We start from the raw sequence: 21612 nt of genomic DNA, 5'->3' as shown, positions 1-21612 counted from the left end.
AAGTTGAAAAGAAGAAATGTGGGTGAAGGCAAAGTTGGGGAGCAGGGAGATGGAAGAGAAAAGGATATTGTTTTCTTTTACCATCTGCTATATCTCCCAACCTCCTTGGCTCCATGAATTTATTACAAGTTCTCATATTTCATGAAGAATAAAACAAAAGGAGAAGATGGAAGAAAATGAAGAAACCAACAAGGCTTGTTGAAAGGGATTCAGTGCTATATAAAAATTTGTCTCATGAAGTACTTCAGTATTCATCACTGAACCTTTTACTAAAGTTTTGTGAATACAACCCAGTCACGAACAGTGTAATGTTTGGGGTACATTTTAAGAATGAACTAGCCAGTTGGGAAAAGTTTACTTAAGTTTATGCACTCAGATAGAAACTTGAGAATGAGTAATTATATGAATTAATTGAAAGTAAGGATTGTTTTGTTCTTTACATTTATAGCCCTTGAAGGAGGGGAAGGGAATAAGCATTTTAAATAGCAGCTGTGTATGCTAGGCATTGTGCCAAGGGATTTAGTTTCTCATTTGATCTTCACAACAATCCTGTGAGGTGTAGATGTTATTAAAATCCTCATTTACAGTTGAGCAAACTGAGGCAGAGGAAGTGACTTATCCAGTCTAATATGGATTTGATTTCAGGCCGTTCTCTATGTACTGTGGCAGCCACCTGGCTGTGTCAGTACCTAGCACAGAGCATGATATATAGTTGGTACATCAGCACGTGTTGATTGACTTACTGTATAATTTGAAAGAATTGTGATGTTTAAAATCTAACTGTGAAGTCTAAAATCTAATGTGCCTTAAATTAGAAGCGTATAGCACCAGTATTTGGGCATTAAGTATTTATTAAAATATATTAGGGGTTAGTAAAGAGAACACGTGGAGTTCAGAAAGAGCCTAGCTGCCTGGACCTGCTACTGCAACTGTGACCTCCAACCGCAAGAAGGATCCCCTTGGGCCCTCCCAGGTGTGGTCCCTACACATAGCTCCAAGCTAATTGGCTGGTAGCATTGATTGACATGACTTACAGGCGGTTCTATGAATAGATATAACTTCTGGACACTAGTCACATGCTTTCTTCTCAGGGTGGCGCTGCTCTGGTTCTCACAGTGTCTTTCTCAGCAGGGGGTGGCACTCTGATTCTCACACTCTAGTTTGTGTGAAGATTGACTTGTATTATGTGCCCTTGTATATATAGCATTCATTCCTTGGTATGAATTTGGGAAATGCTATGGTGTTTGTGATGTTTTTCTGGGATGCAAATTTTAGTTATATTGGGTGAGCTCTTGGCATAGTGGATAGAGTTGGCTTCAAAGCCAGAAAGACATGGATTCAAGTCCTGCCTTTGACATGTAATAGCTGTGTGACCCTGAGCAAATTCTTTAACTGCTCAGTGCTCTAGATAACTCTCCAGACCATATAGATGCAGAAAAGCTATTGACCTACATTGGTTGAGGGAGTTTCCTCACCAGGGAGTTCTCTAGAGACTAAAGAAATCATAGGTCAGTTCCTGTCTCTACCCCTTTGCCATATAAACTCTTATATAAGCTAATCAGATGCAGAAAGGAGAAAATTCCAAATGAACTTCTGTTAGAACAAGGATATTAAAAAAATAAATTCAACATTCATCTTATGTGCCAAATCTTGCTTTTACTCTTAGAAGTAATATTTCACAAGAACCTGACATGTATGACATTAAATGCTTTGCAATCCTTTAAGGATATGTGCTGTTGTTCAGTCTTTGTGACCCCATTTGGGATTTTCTTGGCAAAGATACTGGAGTAGTTTGCCATTTCCTTCTTCAACTCACTTTACAAATGGGAAACTGACGCAAACAGGGTTAAGTGACTTGCCCAAGGTCACATAGGAAGTAAGTGTCCGAGGGCAGATTTGAAATTAGGAAGATGAGTGTTCCTGACTCCAGGCCTGGCACTCTTATCTACTGTGCCCCACCATATACATGTTAGCTAGTATTATAATATCCCAAATTCATGAAATAAACTTTTTTTAAAAATAGTTTTTCAGTCTGTTGCCTACATAATGAGATTCATTCAGTCAGCGAACAAGCCTCTTATTTGCCAGTAGGAACCATCCCAAGCCCTGAGGATACAAAGAAAGGCAAAAATAGTACTTTCCCTTAATTTCACATTCTAATAAGAGGAACAGCATATAAAAAGCTATGTATATATACAAAGCAGATGCAAGGTATAATCAGAGGGAAATCAGTAACATTAAGTGGGGGCAGGGAATGCTTCTTGCAGAAGGAAGGATTTTACCTGTGGTGAAGGAGTCCAAGAAGTTGAGGCGTGAGGAGGGAGAGCATTCTAGGTATAGGTGATAGCCAGTGAAGATACGCAGTGTCTTATGCAAGGGACAGCAAGGAGACCAGTGTCATGGTATCATTGAATAGGATGAAGGGATATAAAATAGGAGAAGACTGGAAAGGCCGAAAGGGGCTAGCCTATAAAGGGCTTTAAAAGCCAGTGGGATTTTATATTTCATCCTGGAGGTAACAGGGAATGATTAGAACTTATTTAGCAGGGGGGAGATGCAGTTAAATCATTATCAATATTGCTAAACCGAAATTAGCACAATTTGGGGAATGATTGCCATATAAATGTTAGCATATCAATAAATTGCTTTTCATCAATTAAATTAAACATTTATTATCTACTACAGAATATGCAATGTATTATGGTAATCAGTAAGAATACAAAAATGAAAGAATATATAGTTCTTGTCCTTAAGCAATTTATAGTCTAATAAAAGGGAAAGACAAATTTTTGCTATGTGATACTGGTTAAAATTTGAAACGGTGGGCTTTCTTTAAAGAATAGTTACAGGGCAGCTACATGGCGCAGTGGATAGAGCACCGGGCCCTGGAGTCAGGAGTACCTGAGTTCAAATCGGGCCTCAGACACTTTACTAGCTGTGTGACCCTGGGCAAGTCACTTAACCCCAATTGCCTCACTTAAAAAAAAAAAAGAATAGTTATAGGGCAGCTAGGTGGTGCAGTGTTTAGAGCACCAGCCCTAGATTCAGGAGGACCTGAGTTCAAATCTGGCCTCAGACACTTATCACTTACTGGCTGTGTGACCCTGGGCAAATCACTTAACCCCAATTGCCCCGCCAAAAAAACCCCCAAAAAGAATAGATATACAATATAGTTTATTTTGTTTTCACAGTGCTGCACAGATCCTTGTGGGATATTCTACTCTATATTACACAAGGTGAGTCATTTCTAAGTACAGATTTTTAATTCTCTTACATAGTTTGAAGACAGTTCTTTAAAAATTTAGTTTTAAAAAATCTTATTGCCATTTCTTTTTTCAGATTTGAAGAACTTTTCAAAGCCAAATTGGGTCTCCTTGGTGAAAAGGAGGGTGATGATTATTTGGTTGCATTTCTACTACATGTAAGTTTTGTTTTGAATTGATAAATATTTGAATTATTGCTTGATTTAAGGATATGGAAGAAAAACATGCATAGAGATTGATAGAAATGTAATTTCTTTTATTAGCTCATGGAAGAGACGAAAGCTGATTTTACAATGACATTTCGGGAGCTCAGTGAGATAACTCAGTCCCAGCTAAAGGACTTCAACATTCCTCAGGTATTAATGTGTGACATTTCACTTTGCATGATTCCATTTTTGGTATATTTATTCTCTTTTGATTTCAGTGCTACTGTGCATTGAATTAATGTCATGTAAGTGGGAGAAAATTATTGTGTGTTTTGTAAAATAAAGTTTACAAGCATGTAGACCATTCATTTAAAAGGTACCAGTTTCTTCTTTCTGGTCATTATTAGTGTCGTGTTCCTGCACAGATACCAGCTCCACCATGGTTTCAATTCAGGATCTTAGAAAAAATTTAGTAGAAAAGAAATTACAAAAGAAAGGAGAAAAGTGAGGATTGGGAATGGTTAGACGATAAAGCTACACGAAAGTCTAACTTAGCATACCTTTAGAAACATCACTCACCAATTGACCCCTCTATTTTTTGTTTGTTTGTTTGTTTTGTTTTGTTTGCAGGGCAGTAAGGGTTAAGTGACTTGCCCAGGGTCACACAGCTAGTAAGTGTCAAGTGTTTGAGGTTACATTTGAATTTAGGGTCCTCCTGAATCCAGGGCTGGTGTTTTATCCACTGCACCACCTAGCTGCCCCCCCCCCCGCCATTTTTTAACTTTAACTATTAACCTCTTGTCTTCTAAATTTCCCAATCCTTTACCCTTCAAGTGAATTGTTTTTATTGCTCTAACTGGATGTATTCTATACCTAGACTTTGTTATTGGCTACCTACGCTATTCTTTTTTTTTTTTTTTTTTTAGTGAGGCAATGGGGGTTAAGTGACTTGCTCAGGGTCACACAGCTAGTAAGTGTTAAGTGTCTGAGGCCGGATTTGAACTCAGGTACTCCTGACTCCAGGGCCGGTGCTCTATCCACTGCGCCACCTAGCTGCCCCACCTACACTATTCTTGATCCCAGTCGCTCCATATTGTTTCCTCTGGTAGAGAGTTAGCTCCTTGAGTAGATGAGTTGTTTCATTTTTGTCTTTCTACTTCCTGGTGCTTAGCGCTGTGCCTGGCATATACTATTAGATGCTTGGTAAATGTCTGTCATCTGTTTGGTAAACTGTGATTTTCTTAAAGCAGAGCCTGCCACTGAAGTGGATTTCTATGGATTTAATCTTTGAATAGAATGATATATGAATGTAAAAAGAGATCTTCCTGGGGACAGCTAAGTGGCACAATGGATAAAGCACCAGCCCTGGATTCAGGAGGACCTGAGTTCAAATTTGACCTCAGACACTTGACACTTACTAGCTGTGTGACCCTGGGCAAGTCACTTAACCCTTAGTGCCGCACACACAAAACAAAACAAAAAAATGCTGGCTGGATTTAACTGATTGAACTCAGGTCCTCCTGAATCCAGGGCCTGTGCTCTATCCACTGCTCCACCTAGCTGCCCCTCTAATGTTCTTTTCAATGTAAGATCTTGGAACTCGATCTGGAAGTCAAGGGGAGAGAAGGTTTCAAGATCAGACAAGTGGGAGAAATACATAAATGGAAAGGACAAGGCTTCTTTGGGGAAGAAGAGTAGCATTTTTAGTGTGAATTAGGGTATGATTTAAGAAATGCTTTAGGGGGCAGCTAGGTGGCACAGTGGATAAAGCACCAGTCCTGGATTCAGGAAAAACCTGAGTTCAAATCTGGCCTCAGACACTTGACACTTACTAGCTGTGTGATCCTGGGCAAGTCACTTAACCCTCATTGCCCTGCAAAAAACAACAACAAACAAAAACAAAAAAAGAGATCTTCCTTCCCTTCTGTATTAATCATCTCAAAACAGCATCCTTTTCAAATAACCTGGACATTCTGGTACTTTGCATTGAACAATAACTATTGAATGTCAAAGGTACTTTGCTAGATACAGAAGATGGTACCAAGAACAGTGTGCCACGGGCCTGATGCTTTTGAATTTAATCCTAGTGGGGCAATGAGACACATAAGAAACTGTAATACCAGCTAGAAAGGGAAAATGCAGCAAAGAAGCACAAAGTGCTAGGCAGGGTCACCAGAGGGATGATAAGTGACTTCCATCTAAGCAGGATCCAGGAAGAATTTATGGAATCAGTAGTACTTGATTTGGGATCACAGAGTCAGTCAATCAATAAACACTGAGTAAACACTTACTATGTGGCAGGCACTGTGCTAAGGATTGATGATACAAAGAGGCAAAAGACAGTCTCTACCCTCCAAGAATTTAGGGCAGTTGGGTGATGGAGACTAGGACTATGGGGGAGTGGATTATGAGCTAAAATTTGGGTGTGCTGTGTTTGAGGTGCTGGTAGGACATCCAGGTGAAAATGTGCTGGAGGCATTTGGTATCATAGGAGGACATGGATTTGAAGGGAATATTAAATGATATGAAAGTTAAGTAGTAGCATTATAAGCATCTGAAAATATATTTTCATTTAGGAATTTTGGGCACTAAAAACCCTTTCAAGGCAAGAACTCTTTTCTGACTGGGTGACCCTGTACCTTTTGAGACTGAAGAGGTAAGGTAATCCTTTAATTTTAGAAAGTTGTTATAACACGACTGTGTACTCCTGGCAGTATAAATGTTTCTATTCCCTTGAGTCCTCTGCATTGTTTGAACTGCTGTGGTAACCCTTCATTTATGCAGAGGTCACTTATTCAACAATTACAGTTACCTGAGAACCCAGCTGAGAACTAGGAAATAAGTAAAAAAAAAAAATGTATTGACACCATAAAAATAGATGCCCTATCATCATAGGCCAGCTCTGAAAACTGAATTCAGGGGATGTTTACTTTTATTTTAGTTGCAGTTCTGATAGACTGATTTCCTGGTTTCCAAATGCACAACAAATTACAGGCAACAAAATAAGAGGCCGAGGAAATGCGAGTCCTTTTAGGGCTGGCTGTGGTGGGTAGGGGTGTATGTGGAAGTAGCAGCCGATCATTTGGACAGGGAGGAGAAGGCAGGAAAATGATGAAAAGCAGACAAGCTCAGAAAATTTGGTATAGGGAGGAACAGACCAACAAATTTCATGACAGAGCACAGAAACTAATTTTTTCATGGCTAAATTATATTTATTAGAATGTAAGTTAAGTCTTTCCCTGTTTCCAGGTTGTGGAATGAAGGTGATCCTGAGTTCTCATCTAAGTCATACAGGGGTTGGGTTATGCTGTACACTGGTGAAGGGAGTACCCACAAGGACAATGTGACAGATTTTTGTGTAGGGTATGTAGAGGGGCCTGGGAGCCCTGCAAATGTAGTGAGCCCCATCAGTGGTGGGGCCTATCGCTGTCTGTGTTTGGAAGGGAGGCAGAATAGACACTTCCAGACTCTTTCCCCCCTACTCTTTTCTCCAAGAAAGACTCATTCCTGCCAGGAAGGGAAGCAGGAGGTTGGTGTCAGGGGTCAACACTCAGCCCCCCTCAAAGAGAGGGGGTACTGGGCTAGACGTGTATCTATCTGCTTCCTTAAATGTTGTCCATCTAGGGGATATGATCAGGTTCCATCTGATTTTTGATTGCTTTGTTATTTTGGAGGGGAAGGGGGAATCCTATATATCCAGAGCTTGACCCCTTTCCTACCTAATACCAGTTCCACAATTAACACAGGTAGAGAATAGCAAAGAAATCCATTTATCTAAATCATAGCCAAACTGAAATCGGAGTGTGCAGAAGAGAATATATACCAGGCAATACAGTGAAGGAGTTGTCCTATTAGGAGCAAGATAACTCATCTCAGTCAAGACAGAGGATTCTAGATCTCACCCAGTGGTAAACCCTGCACCAAGTCTCTAGAGTAGCAAGTTAGGGATAGGGACTTCCAAGACCATTTGCTCGAATCATGTCTTCCCGGAGTCTTTTCCTTCAGCAACCTGAAGTAGGGTTGGCCTCTTCAGTGGTCTCTTTTGAAATCAGAAGCTGATTCTCACTTGGGCTGCTTGAAGTATCCTCAAAGCGGGACTGGTGGTGAAGTAAAGCTCTTTCCTCTCACCAACTCCATACTGCCCCTTATTCAGGGCAGGACCTGCAGTTCCACCAATAAGGAGAGAGTCCCATTCCAGTGGACTTTGGGACAGAGGTTACACTTGAAATATTGAAACATTCTATACTTAAGATGCGGAAGTATGTTTTAGAAAGATTTACTTCCACAATGATTCAGATAGGAAAAGGTTTAATAGTAGTACAATAAAACTATCAATTACCTGAAAAATATACAGAATATCTTACTTTTGGATGATGCCGAATAATGAGGAGGTCACTGTTCATGGTATTTGTGACCTATTCTTTTGAAATACTGACAACACTTGGGCTTTTGTCAAACAGCATATAGTTAATAATGATAATTATAGCTAACATTTATATAGCAGTCACAATAATGTGGCAGGCACAATTATGACTATGAGTATTATCTCATTTGATCCTCACAGCAACCCCGAAAGGTAGGTGCTATTGTTATGCCCATTTTACAGATAAGGAAACTGAGGCAAACCAAAGTTAAATGATTTGCCCAGGGTCACACAGCTAGTAAGTGTATGAGGTCAGATTTGAACTCAGGTCTTCCCAGTTCCAGGTCCAGAACCCCATCTACTGTACCACCAGTTGTTTATAAGAGTAAAATTTCTTCTATGTATTAAAAGTTTATTATTGTCAAATATTATTATAAAATAATTATTTTGTATTGGCACAAATGGGAAATAAGGGGATGTATAAAACTAGAATAGCTGAATAAATTGTGGTATATGAATGTGGTGGAATACTATTGTGCTATAAGAAATGAGAAAATAGTTTTTTTGTTTTGTTTTGTTTTGGGGCAGGGCAATGGGGGTTAAGTGACTTGTCCAAGGTCACATAGCTAGTAAGTGTCAAGTGTCTGAGGCCGGATTTGAGCTCAGGTATTCCTAAATCCAGGGCCGGTGCTTTATCCACTGTGCCACCTAGCTGCCCCAAGAAAATAGATTTTTAAAAGACATGGAAAAACTTATATGAATTGATGCATTAAAGTAAGCAGAAACAAAACAATTTATACTATAACATAATATCAATATTATAAAAATGAATAATTCTGAGGACTTTTATAAACTGATGAAAAATTAACAGAACCAGGAAGACAATTTATACAATAATGAAACTGTAAAAACAATTTTGAAGGCTGTAAGAATAGTGATCAATATAATTCATCAATATACTTCACTCATGAATCCACAGGAACAGTAATGAAACATGCTATTAATTTTAGAGCAGGTGGGGGGGCAGTGCTACAGATGTGGAATGTTGCTCACCCTTCCTTTCTTCCTTCCTTCCTTCCTTCCTTCCTTCCTTCCTTCCTTCCTTCCTTCCTTCCTTCCTTCCTTCCTTCCTTTCTTTCTTTCAATCAGGGTCAAGTGACTTGCCCAGGGTCACACAGGCTAGCAAGTGTTTGAGGCTGGATTTGAACTTCAGGTCTTCCTGACTCTAGGGCTGGTGCTCTAACCACTGTACCACCTAGCTGCCCAGTACTGACTTTCAAATGAAGTTACCGTATTAGTAGTTTTACTTTTTATTTTGCTACAAGAGACTTCACAAAATGGGAATAATCTAAAATGTCTGTAGTGTAAAAATAAAACATCAATAAAACTTTTTAAAAATGAAAAGTAATTCTATACAAATAAAAATAGATATAGCTGATGATTATTTTTTCCTTTTATATGTTCATATTTAGTAACATGAATGACTCAGATTCCAGAAGACGAAAAAGAATGACAAGTAAGTGAGTCAATTGATATATTTAGTCAGCTTTGAAAAATATTTTCAGGCAACAAAAGTTTTTAATCTGAAAATGGTTATAAGGGAACTCAGTATTCATTTAACTAGAATAAATTTAAGCATATGTATAAGCATTGGAACAAGGATTATGTGGCATAATTTTTAAGTTATTTTAAGTTATACCACCTTTCTTTTTATTCAGTTCATTTATTATTTCTTATATATAAATTGTTCCCAACAATATTGTCATGATCATTAAATATTGATATGCTTTCCTAGGAGGCCAAAGTGTTTTTATTTTGAAATTACTTCGCTTTGGTCTTTTAGTCATTTGTTGTTGTTGTTGTTTTTTTTTTTGCGGGGCAATGGGGGTTAAGTGACTTGCCCAGGGTCACACAGCTAGTAAGTGTCAAGTGTCTGAAGCCGGATTTGAGCTCAGGTCCTCCTGAATCCAGGGCCGGTGCTTTATCCACTGCGCCACCTAGCCGCCCCTCTTTTAGTCATTTGAATATTTGAAACCTGTCAAGATTTTAACTTCCAAATTAAAATTTATTCTGCACTATATTCATTAGATTGGAATGTTTGGGGCAGCTAGGTGGCGCAGTGGATAAAGCACCGGCCCTGGATTCAGGAGGACCTGAGTTCAAATCTTGCCTCAGACACTTAACACTTACTAGCTGTGTGACCCTGGGCAAGTCACTTAACCCCCATTGCCCCGCAAAACAAAACAAAAAAACAAAAGATAGGGAATGTTTGTTCATTTCATAACAAGAACTTGTAACATTTCAGATTCTGTATCCTAGAATCTGATGTGCCAATTATAGGGATGGTGTGAGAGGAAGAACTCAGATGGACGAAGGTCTTTGGTATGTGGACCAAAGCAGCTAATGGCTTCCGCATTGTCAGGAAGGTGGAACAGTAACAAAACATTTAGACCATAGAGAAATGATTCTAAGGGGGAGCCTATGTGGTATGCCACTCTTCTGTTTATGGAGGCTGATAAAATTCTGAACCAGCTGTGGGAGGCATAAAGATGTGAAGGAATAAGTGTTCTTAACCGAAGCAGCTATTAGGTCATACCTGATCCACAAAGCCTTGTGTTCGGGTCCCAACTCATTAAATCCTTCCATGGTCTACTGGGTTAGTTATGACCTAGCATTGGGCTAGGATCCCCATATTTACCCTGGGTTGTAGAAATCCTGGACCATCTTACTGTATCTCTCACTTCCAGGAATGAGGAACGGCCTGGCCTTCCAGGGGTTGGAATCTCTCTTTTTTAAAATTATTATTTAAAAAATTTTTACTTATTTATTTTTGTAATAAAATTTTTATTTATAGTTTTGGATTCCAAGTTTTATCCCTTTTTCCCTCCCTCCCTCTCCCCTCCCCTCAGTGACAATCAGATATGGGTTATACATGTATGATTATGTAAAACATTACAGAGATTGAAATCTTGATCTAGTTTCTTCAAAATTCAATTTCACTTGGGGAGCAGTCATGATAAACCTGGCACTCCATTACTTGTAATTGTAAATGGAAAATAGATTTTTGAATTCTTATGATATTGTGAAGAAAGTACTGATAATATGCAAATGTTGTGCTGTTTGCTTCTTTTTAAAAAAAGAATCTAAATGTCCCCCCCCCCCCGCAAAGAGATGCCCAAAGCAGAACACAAGAGAGGATTGTGTATGAAGCAATCAATATATCCATAGCATACAGCTTGCTTTAAAAAAAGGAACAGGAGGGGCAGCTAGGTGGCACAGTGGATAGAGCACCGGCCCTGGAGTCAGGAGTACTTGAGTTCAGATTCGGCTTCAGACACTTAATACCTACTAGCTGTGTGACCCAGGGCAAGTCACTTAACCCCAATTGCCTCACTAAAAAAACCAAAAACAAACAAACAAACAAAAAAGGAATAGGTTTCATGTGTTTATTGCCTTGAAAACTGTTATGCTTATGTTTTCTTCTGAACTTCCTTCTATTTTCTTCTCTGCATTAAAAAAAATATATATATTTCAATGGCTCTCTTTCTCTCTCTTTTTAGAATCACCACTGTTACTTCCCCAAAACCTACCCAATTAGAAATTGAGGAAAAAAATAAACATAGTAAAGCAAAACAAATACCACAGGGGCCATATCCAAAAATGTGTATCTTTTTCTGCACCTTGAGTCCATTGCCTTTGTTAGGAGGTGGGTACACTTCATCATAGATTCTCTGGAGACAGGATTGGTCATTGCATTGATCAGAGTTTTAAGTCTTTTTCAAAGCTATTTTTCTTTTGCTGTTGTTTTTTTGTGAGGCATTTGGGGTTAAGTGACTTGCCCAGGGTCACACAGCTAGCAAGTGTCAAAGCCCAGGTTTGAACTCAGGTCCTCCTGACTTCAGGGCCAGTGCTCTATTCACTGTGCCACCTAGCTACCCCAAAACTATTTTTCTTTATAATGCTATTACAGTCCTCATAAAAATTGTTCTGATTCTGCTCACTTTACTTTGTATTGGTTCATTACTACCCAGAATGCTCTGAAGAGGTCTCTTTTGTCATTTCTGATGAGCCAGTGATATTCTATTATTTCCCTAGAGCATAGTTTCTTTAGCCATTTCCAAATTGATAGGAACACCCTTAGAGTCTATTTATTTTAAATTGTTTTCCCCTTTCAATCCCCTCTTCAGGATCAGGAAATTTGTTTTTGCTTGCCACTATTACCACCATTGTATTTTCATTTCTCTTAACCCTTTCTCCTAGCCCCTACATGTTACTCTATTGAGGTTGGTATATTTCAATACCAAACTCGCAGGCATGTGTGTTTGTGTATGTGTGTGTCTGTGTGTGTGAGACCTTCCTTTGTCTATTTCAGATAAGCGTGATATTAGCTGATGTCAACACTCCTTACCTCTTCTTCTATTTTGGCACATTCTCTTATACACTCTAATTATGAAAATGAAGAAGTTCCCTCTCCTCCTTCCTTTCTATATTAGTGTATTTCTGTTACACTCCTTTCCTTTTCTCCTCTTTGAACTCTCAGAAAAGAACAAGTCCACCACCAGAATCTTTGTTTTTGTTATTTAACTTTCACATTACCCTTTGAAGACAATAATGTTCTAAAGGGACACTTGTTTCTTTTCCCTCTGTCAGAGTGTTAGCACCACATCATCATTCATGCCCTTCCATTTACTCAAAGAAATGTACCTTCCTAGTTTTCTCTTGACTTTTGTGGTTGCATTTCAAAGCTTCTACTCAGCTTTGGCTTTTAGTCAGAAATCCTTGAAAATTCTCTGCTCCATTACAGAGAATGGTTGCTGTGGGAGGCTGTTGGCTTGTAGTTGTGCTATCACAGACTTTGCCTTCTTTGCTGTTGTTACTATTATCCTTTTGCTTCTGGCTAATGATTGTTATGCAGAAGTCACTGTAGTTTTTCACTGGATTTCTTGACCATTGTCAGTTTCATAAAAATTTTAGGTTTTTGTTGGAGTAGGTATATGGGAGCTGAGTGATTGGCCTCTTTTCTGGCAGCCATTTTGGCTGGAAGTCATACTCTTATGTTTCACTCTTACTTAGCAGTCTACAGAACGTGATCTCAGAATATTCTATTTCAGTGAACAAAAAACCCAAACCTGCTTCTTTCAGGGATGTGGACTCGGGGTATAGAAAAAGACAGACATGTGGTACTGGCACAGAGTAGGTGCTTAGTAAATGCTTGTTGACTTGAGCAGAATTGAAATCAGAATAATATCTATTAGTGAAAACCTTGAGTTTAAGAAAGCAAACTGAAAATAAAAGCAGTGCTCCTTTCTTATTAACTTGTCATAATACTCAGCATACTAGCACTTAACGTATTATATGATGTCTTTGATGGCTGTGAATAAGATTTGGTCTTTAGTATTTATTATTGATCTCCTGTTTAAAGTTAATATTACTAGTGATATGATATTTATGGCTATAAATGTCATTAGGTGATGAGTGGTCTGTTGTATACTTTAAATTTTGTCAATGTAAAGAAAGTAATAATAATGCTAATAATAACTAGTATTTATATATATAACTTGGAAAATTTGCAAAGCACTGGACATACATTGTATCATTTGAGCTAGGTAATATAGATACTAGCATCTCCATTTTATGGAGGAAAAACCTGAGGCATCTAAAGGTTAAGTGACTTTCCCATGGTCATGATGCTAGTAAATACCTGTGGCATAAGAATTAAATTTATGTCTTTTTGATGCTGACACCTGTTCTCTATATGCTACAATCACACTGCTTCTCAAACACTAAACAAAATAAAATTAATGACCTCAAAATGAGTCATCCCATCCATTTTGTTTAAAGCACATGTTTTTTCCAGATAATTGAAACCAGGGCTTTATATATATAGAAGGGACTTCAGTTTTCACTTTTGGGAGGACTGCCCTTCTCCCAGTGCAGGCACACAAGTGACTGTAATGATCTTCCAGGTCTTTCCCACTTCCCTGTTTGAAGGTTTTTGAGAAGCCAAGGGCAGTTTACATAACAGACACCTCCCCCCTTTCTCCTAAGAAAGACAGAGGACAAAAAAATAACTGAAAGAATGAGAATGGCTTTCTGAATGCAAAGACCCAATGGAAAAGGCCAGATCAAGTGGGATGTGCGCCATGCAGGTACTAAGGGAGGAAGGAGCTAAATAGCTCTGATGTGACCATGAGCCAGTGTGAATTGGAAAACAAACTCATTTGATGAGCTCCAGAAAGGTCAGGCCCTCTCTCTGGAGAATGGGATTGTGACACCTAGGCATAGAAATGGAGAATATCTTACACTGCATACTAAAATAAGGTCAAAATGGGTACATGATTTACAAATAAAGGATGATACCATAAGAAAATTAAAGGAATATGGAATTGTCTATCTGTCAGATTTATGGATAGGGGAAGAATTTAGGACCAAAGAAGATAGAGGGAATAAAATTAAATGTAAGATAGATAATTTTGATTATATAAAATTAAAACGATTTTGCAAAAACAAAACTAATGTAACCAAGATTACAAGGCAAGTAGAAAACTGGGAAAATATTTTGAAACAAATATCTCTGATAAAGGCCTCATTTCTCAAATATATAAAGAACTGCATCAAGTTTTAAAAAATACAAGTCATTCCCCAATTGATAAATGGTCAAAGGATTTGAAGAGGCAGTTTTCAGACAGAGAAATCAAAGTTATCAATAATCACATGAAAAAATGCTCTAGATCATTATGGATAAGAGAAATGCAAATTAAAACAACTCTGAGATATCACCTTACACCTATTAGAATGGAAAATATAACAAGAATGGAAAATATCGGTTGTTGGAGGGATTGTGGGAAAACTGGGACACTAATCCACTGTTGGTGGAGTTGTGAAAAAAGATTCAACCATTCCGGAAAGCAATTTGGAACTATGCCCAAAGGGCTATAGAATTGTGCATACCCTTTGGTCTGGCAATACCACTACTTGGTTTATATCCCAAAGACATCCCCCAAAAGAGAAAAAGACCTATTTGTACAAAAATATTTATAGCAGCTCTTTTTGTAGTGGCTAAGAATTGGGGAATGGCTAAACAAGCTGTGGTATATGATGGTGATGGAATATTATTGTGCTGTAAGAAATGACAAGCAGGATGACTTCAGAAAGGCCTGGAAAGACTTGTGAAGTGATGTAGAGTGAAGTGAGCAGAACCAGAATATTGTGCACAGTGACAGCAATATTGTTTGATGAAGAACTGCAAGTGGCTTAACTGTTCTCAGCAATACAATGATCCAAGACAACCCCAAAGGACTCATGATGAAACATACTGTCCGCCTTCAAAGAAAGAACTGACATTGACGGAACAGACCGGAGCAGGCTATTTTTCCACATTCTTTCATTAAGGGACAAATATGATGATGTTTTGCATGATCATATATGTATAACCCATATCGGATTGTTTGCTGCCTCCGGAAGGGGGGAGGGGATGGAGGGATGGAGGGATAGAGATTGGAACAAAAAAATAAAAATAAAAATGTTTAACCTGGAAAAAAAAAAGAAATGGAGAAGGGTTAAATGGAGGGATTTGTCACAGGGAAATAGGTGGTGGGGATCCTTAGGTATTCCTCTGTAAAGAATTACAACTCTTGCACACAATCCAATTAGAATAAAATGATTTTTATTTGGGCCCTAGAGAAAGTGACAGAAGACTTCGCCTCAAGAGGAGGAGATAGCTTAGAAATATTCTCCCCCTTGGAAGAAATGGGGTGACCACCTGACAGTGGAAAGTTCCTTTCGGGGGTGGGGTGGGGAAAGATTCCTGAGAGTCAGGCAGATTTTTCTTTTGGGATGATAGTCCCAACCTCTGGAGATATCTCTGTCTCCTAGCTCTGGCAGTAAGCACACCCATGCTATAGAATTCAATCTCCCCCTACTTAGGTGTGTTCCTCCTGATATCCAGTCGGTCAGTTCAAACTTTTATAGTCCCTTAATTCCTTGATAAGTCCCAAGCCCCATGTCAGACTCAACTCTGCTATCACAGCTTTCTCTAGTTACTTTGGCTTTACGGTTCTGCTGCTTGAACTGGTTCTTGGAAGAGGAGGTAACTAGCACAATCTTCTAGCAAAGCTAAAAGCACAGAGCCATGAAGTAGAGCTGAGAAGAGTGACTGTGGTGAGAAGAATCCCCTGGACCTGTCTTACAAAGGAGAGCAGTGATCATGTTAGCAGGAGAGAAGCAAAGCAGGAAGCATCTGGTGAGGGAGTGAGCCCTGGACTATGCCCTTGGTTGGGCCTGACCACAGGATTGTTAGGTTTACTGAATAGAAAATTTGGGGTAAGGAACTTCTGAGGAGGTGCTTCCTCTGCTGGGGCAGGCTGGAATCTTCTCTGCAATTTGTAGGCTTCCAGTAGCCTAGAGCACTGAGAAGGGGAGGGACTTGCCCAGGGTCACATGGTGTGAGGTAGGACTTGAACCTGGGTCCTCATGGTTCTGGAAATAGTTCTCTCTGCACTAGGCCATGCTGCCTCAATAGTATTGATGTAGAGGCAAAAAAGGGGTTAACAGAAAAACCTAACACCCAAGCTCTAATTCAGATATGAGCTCTAAGAGGGATTCAGACCCCAGTTAATGGATAACTTACAAGTCAGGATGCTAGGTTCTCTTACCCACATAAATCAGTACCCATAATGGGAACAGAGAAAGGGAGGCCATGAAGACCTGAGACTATAACAATGAAAAAATGACAGGCTATGGAAACTTAGACTAGAAATAAATGATAAATGAAGATACTTTGAAACTAAGCATGAGAACCAGAAAGAGACACGTGCAGAAAAGGCCAAATGTGTCCCCATATTCACCTTATGACGGGTAAACCCCCAAAACACACCTCCACAGAAAAAGGTCCCCACCTTAGGGGTTGGCTTAGGACCCCAGGAACTCCAGATTAGGATAAGCCCTCCCCTGTGCTTCCAAAGGTGGAGATTATTATAATGAGACTGAAAATCAATTTATCCGTACTATAAATATGGCTTTCTGTCTTTCCTTATTTGAGAGATACCTTTCCACTTTTCTGGTTTTCTCCCTGTGATCACTCACAGTATCGCAATAAAACTTGGTAAACTGAGTCACTGAGTCTTGTAATTCTTTTGGGACGACTCACGATCAGTTTGACCCTAATTCCATCCCATATCAGTATGATTATGCTTAAGAGGGGTGTGTGTTTCTGTGTCTGCGTGTGTGTATCCATCTGTGTATGGTACATGATTGACATTAGAGTGATGATTATAGATTTAGATGTGATTTGATTTAAGACTTTATACACCAAAAACAAAAAAACCCCCACAGAGACTTTATAGTTTGAGTAATAATAACATCTAAATGTTTGGCATTCTTGTGAGCTTGAGTGCTTGTAAGGGGAACTCTTGACTATTCACAAAGGATTGCCAGATATTGAACTTAGCAGTTTCCACCTTGGTAGAGGGCAGTGAGCCAGAGAAGTGAGAGATCCCCAAACTATTCCTAGGTGGGAATCACAAACTTGAGATAAAGGTAATTTTCCAGAAAAAAGTTTTAAAATATAACAATATTGTTTAGCCAAGAAAATAAATGCATTTATAATAAAACAAACGACTATAAACATCTCATCATTCAGGCTATATTCATATGGCAAATGCTTTTTTTTAAGTGTGATTGTGGTAGTACATTGGAGTAGGGAAGGTGAGTCACAGGAATGTTTAATTCTTCTGATGGCTGCATTTAGGGTATCAGGAAGAGCTAGGATGCTCTTTGATCTCCTCTCTGGGATGTCTTGCATCACAATCAGTACGTGGTTGTCTTTGCTTCATTGTGTCTATCTAAGCTTCCACAGTAAGAAAAGGGTCTTAAATTATTTTAACTCTGTTAAATCTTTCACAGTGTCCTTCATAGGAGGGTATTCTGTTTGATTAGGATTAAATATATTTCATAATGAGGTTTTTTTTTGGTAAAAATGTTTATGGGCAAATATAATACTGGAATCTATCAAAGGACAGACTATTCTCACCTTGTACTACCTTAAACCATTTGATAAAGGGCAAGCCTTTTCCTAGGTTTGAGGTAGATCTCTACCAGCTGAGATACACACATGATCTGTTTTTGTAGGTCCTATTTTCTATTGGTCATACAAAAAAAGCATATTAAAATCAGTTCTAACTTGCTTTTTTGGCATATGAGAGCATTTAAAAAATTCCCTTGCTAATTCTGCAGTTGCTGTTTTATCCTGTTTTATTAACAGCTTCCAAAGCACAGCATCAGAATTAGAAATGCCACCAAAAATATAAGTTCTGTTTTTTGGATGTCACAGCGATAAATTTCACATTTTGTCCTTTGCTATATAGTTTCTCAAAAGATATTTCCGGAACTCTTTTTAATATGATGGTACAAATCTGTTTTAAGCTGTCTTGTGCCAAAGGAGCTCATGATTTTAATGATAACTATAATCTTTTTATCCTTATTTTTAGAATTCTCTTTAATATTAGAGTTTAGGAAGTTTTTAAACAGTTTTTTTGGGGGGAGGGGGCATGAATTTGGCAGATGCAGAAAGAAGCAGCAGGAAGAATAAGGGAAAGCAAACTATAGTTTGATTTCTCTCTTGCTTTCAGCGCTAGCTCAGTGTCTCCAATTTGTTGCCTCTCCCAACTTTCTAGAGAGTCTGGGAATATCAGTTATAGTGTAAAGGATGAGATGTTTCCTAAGGAACAAGGAAGATTTCCTGAAGTGTGTCTTGTATGAGATCTTCATATGTCTCAGCTTTGACTTTTGGCTGAGCACCTTTGCTAGGCAGAGTTCATGTTGCAGTGTAAGCCAAGGTATTGGGCTGAATCATCTTACTACCTTTATTCTATTTTTTTTTTTTACCTACCTGCTGTGCTTTCCCAACCATCATGCAAATGTATGTCACTGTTAAAAGGGTACTTATACAAGTTGAATTAATGTGGTTTTTTTTTGCAAACAATTTATCACCATTATTGAAAAACAACTCAAAATGAATGTCATATTGATGGCAAGTAGTGCTATCTTTGTGTATCAAGTATGGCATGATAGAAGTACTTTTTTCTCAGGGTAGACATCTGGTTGAAACTATTACATAGTCTTACTTCAAATAATTTTAAAGATAAGAGAAGCTCCAGTGATAGCATACATTGAAAATGGGGGATCCCAAGCAAAGGTTCAGAATTTAACTTTGGTTAGGCAGTGCATGGAGGGCTTGCCTTAAAGGCAGGAAGCACCGTCATTAAACCCTGCCTCTTACTTATCTTAGTTTGTGGCTATTGGCAAGTAACTCAGACTTTTGAGAGAAAATACTATATTCGGACTCTTCTCAGAGCCCTAAAGGCAGAGAGTGAGTCTGGTTTCAGGCCAACAGCTTTGTGCCCCCCCCCCCAACGTCCCAGTAGGGGCCGGGCTGCTCAGTACCCGAGGCTCTGAGGAGTTGAGGCTCCCGGGCATTAGGCCCAAGCAGGGCCTGGAGCCTGGTCTGGGTTTTGTGGGAGTCCGGATGGGTTGGGAGTTCACCTTGAGGCACCTGAGGTGATCCCCACATGACTTGGAGCTCAAGCCCCAATTTGGGTTTTGTTTTGTTTTTGAAAGGTTATGTTTGAGCTGCTATCACTAGAGCTACACAACACTATTTGAGTGGTTAGCTGCATTTCTAACACTTTCAGTGTGCCTGGCACCACCTAAGACTATAAATGACATTAGCAAAGTTGCAGGATACAAAATAAACCCACACAAATCATCACTGTTTCTCTGTATTACCAACAAAAGAGAAATTCTATTTAAAATAACTGTAGATGATATAAAATACTTGAGAGTCTATCTGCCAAGACAAACCCAGGAACCATGTGACCAGAACTATAAAACCCTTTTCACACAAATAAAGTCAGACCTAAACAATTGGGAAAATAATTAATTGCTCGTGGGCAGGCTGAGCCAATATAATAAAAACGACAATCTTACCTAAGTTAGTTGATTTATTTAGTGCTATACCAAACTATCAAAATATTTTATAGATCTAGAAAAATAATAACAAAATTCATCCGGAAGAACAAAAGCTCAAGGATATCAAGGGAATCAGTGGAAAAAATACAGAAGAAGGTGGTCTAGCAATAACACATCTCAAACCATATTATACAGCAGTAATAATCAAAACAATCTGGTACTGGATAAGGAATAGGTGGATCAATGGAATAGAATAGGTACAAATTACACTATAGTAAATGACTGTAGTAATCTGTTATATGATAAACCCAAAGATCTAAGCTTTTGGAACAAAAACCCATTATTTGACTGTAACGATTGGAATGATGCCACCTGCGGGAGACTTACTGTAGAAGAGTTCCACCCATGAAGCGAAAGTCTTTGAGGGCAAGACCAGGAGTCTTTTCTTTGGCGTCAGGAAGTGACGCAGGCTAGTGGGAGGAGGAGGGAAGAGACTAGCGCTCAGTCTCACACGCTCTTTCCTGAGGACACTGGTGGAGAGGGGAGCTAGAAATGTGCTCTCCCTTTAATAGATAGGAATCTAGGCCTTTCTCTCTCTCTTTACCAAATTCTTATTCTCCTTAATAAATGCTTAAAAGTCTAACTCTTGCTAAAGCTTATAATTTATTGGCGACCACTCATTAGATATTTTAGACAGTTTAGCTAGAATTTTAGCCCTTAACATGACATAAACTTCTGGGAAAACTGGAAAACAGTATGGTAGAAACTAGGTATAGACCAACATCTCACATTATATACTAAAATTAAGGTCAAAATGGTTATGTGATTTACACATAAAGGGAAATACCCTAGGCAAATTGAGAGAACATGGAATAATTTATCTGTCAGATTTATGGACAGAGGAAGAATTTAGGATCAAATAAGATATAGAGAACAATACAAAATGTAAAATAGATAATTTTGATTAGATAAAATTAAAGTTTTTGTACAAACAGAACTAATGTAACCAAGATTTAGGAAAACAGAAAACTGGGAAAGAATTTTTGCAAGATGTATCATTGATAAAGGCCTCATTTCTCAAAAATATAGAGAACTGAGTCAGATTTATAAAAATGTAAGTCATTCCCCAGTTGACAAATGGTCAAAGGATATGAACAGGCAGTTTTCAGACAAAGAAATCAAAGCTATCTATTAATCAAGAAAAATGTTCTAGATCACTATTGATCAGAGAAATAAAAATTAAAACAACTCTGAGGTATCACCTCACACCTATCAGAGTGGCAAATATAACAAGAACAGAAAATATTGGATGTTGGAGGGGATGTGGGAAAACTGGGACACTAATCCACTGTTGGTGGAGTTGTGAAAAGATCCATCCATTCTGGAGAGCAATTTGGAACTATGCCTAAAGGGCTATAGAACTGTGTATACCCATACCACTGCTAGGTTTATATCCCAAAGACATCCCCCAAAAAGAGAAAAAGACTTATTTGTACAAAAATATTTATAGCAGCTCTTTTTGTGGTGGCTAAGAATTGGAAATCAAAGGGATGATTATTAATTGGGGGATAGCTAAACAAGCTGTAGTATACGATGGTGATGGAATATTATTGTGCTATAAGAAATGACAAGCAGGATGATTTCAGAAAGACCTGGAAAGACTTGTGAACTGATGTATAGTGAAGTGAGCAGAACCTGAATATTGTGCACAGTGACAGCAATATTGTTTGATGAAGAACTGCAAGTGGCTTAACTGTTCTCAGCAATACAATGATCCAAGACAATCCCAAAGGACTAATGATGAAATATACTATCCACCTCCAAAGAACTGATATTGATTGAAAACAGACTGAAGCATGCTATTTTTCACTTT

At 38.6% G+C, this 21612-nt stretch overlaps 1 protein-coding gene across 3 annotated transcripts in view; it reads left to right on the top strand.

Moving 5' to 3' along the window:
* The window catches only part of LOC122727839 (protein adenylyltransferase SelO-like), a 55201-nt gene that overhangs the window by 29572 nt on the left and 4017 nt on the right, over positions 1 to 21612 (top strand). For 2 of the 3 annotated variants that reach the window (XM_043965698.1, XM_043965697.1), the window contains 5 exons: positions 3192 to 3236; positions 3340 to 3421; positions 3527 to 3619; positions 5986 to 6065; positions 9245 to 9288. In XM_043965698.1, the coding sequence (XP_043821633.1) occupies positions 3192 to 3236; positions 3340 to 3421; positions 3527 to 3619; positions 5986 to 6065; positions 9245 to 9288 (344 nt within the window). The remainder of the gene's footprint in view (positions 1 to 3191; positions 3237 to 3339; positions 3422 to 3526; positions 3620 to 5985; positions 6066 to 9244; positions 9289 to 21612) is intronic. The other variant, XR_006353206.1, reaches the window with a different exon arrangement.

The sequence above is a fragment of the Dromiciops gliroides genome, chromosome 5 (genome assembly GCF_019393635.1).
Source record: "Dromiciops gliroides isolate mDroGli1 chromosome 5, mDroGli1.pri, whole genome shotgun sequence".
Classification (NCBI taxonomy): Eukaryota; Metazoa; Chordata; class Mammalia; order Microbiotheria; family Microbiotheriidae; genus Dromiciops; species Dromiciops gliroides.
This window is presented reverse-complemented; position numbering and strand designations above follow the sequence as displayed.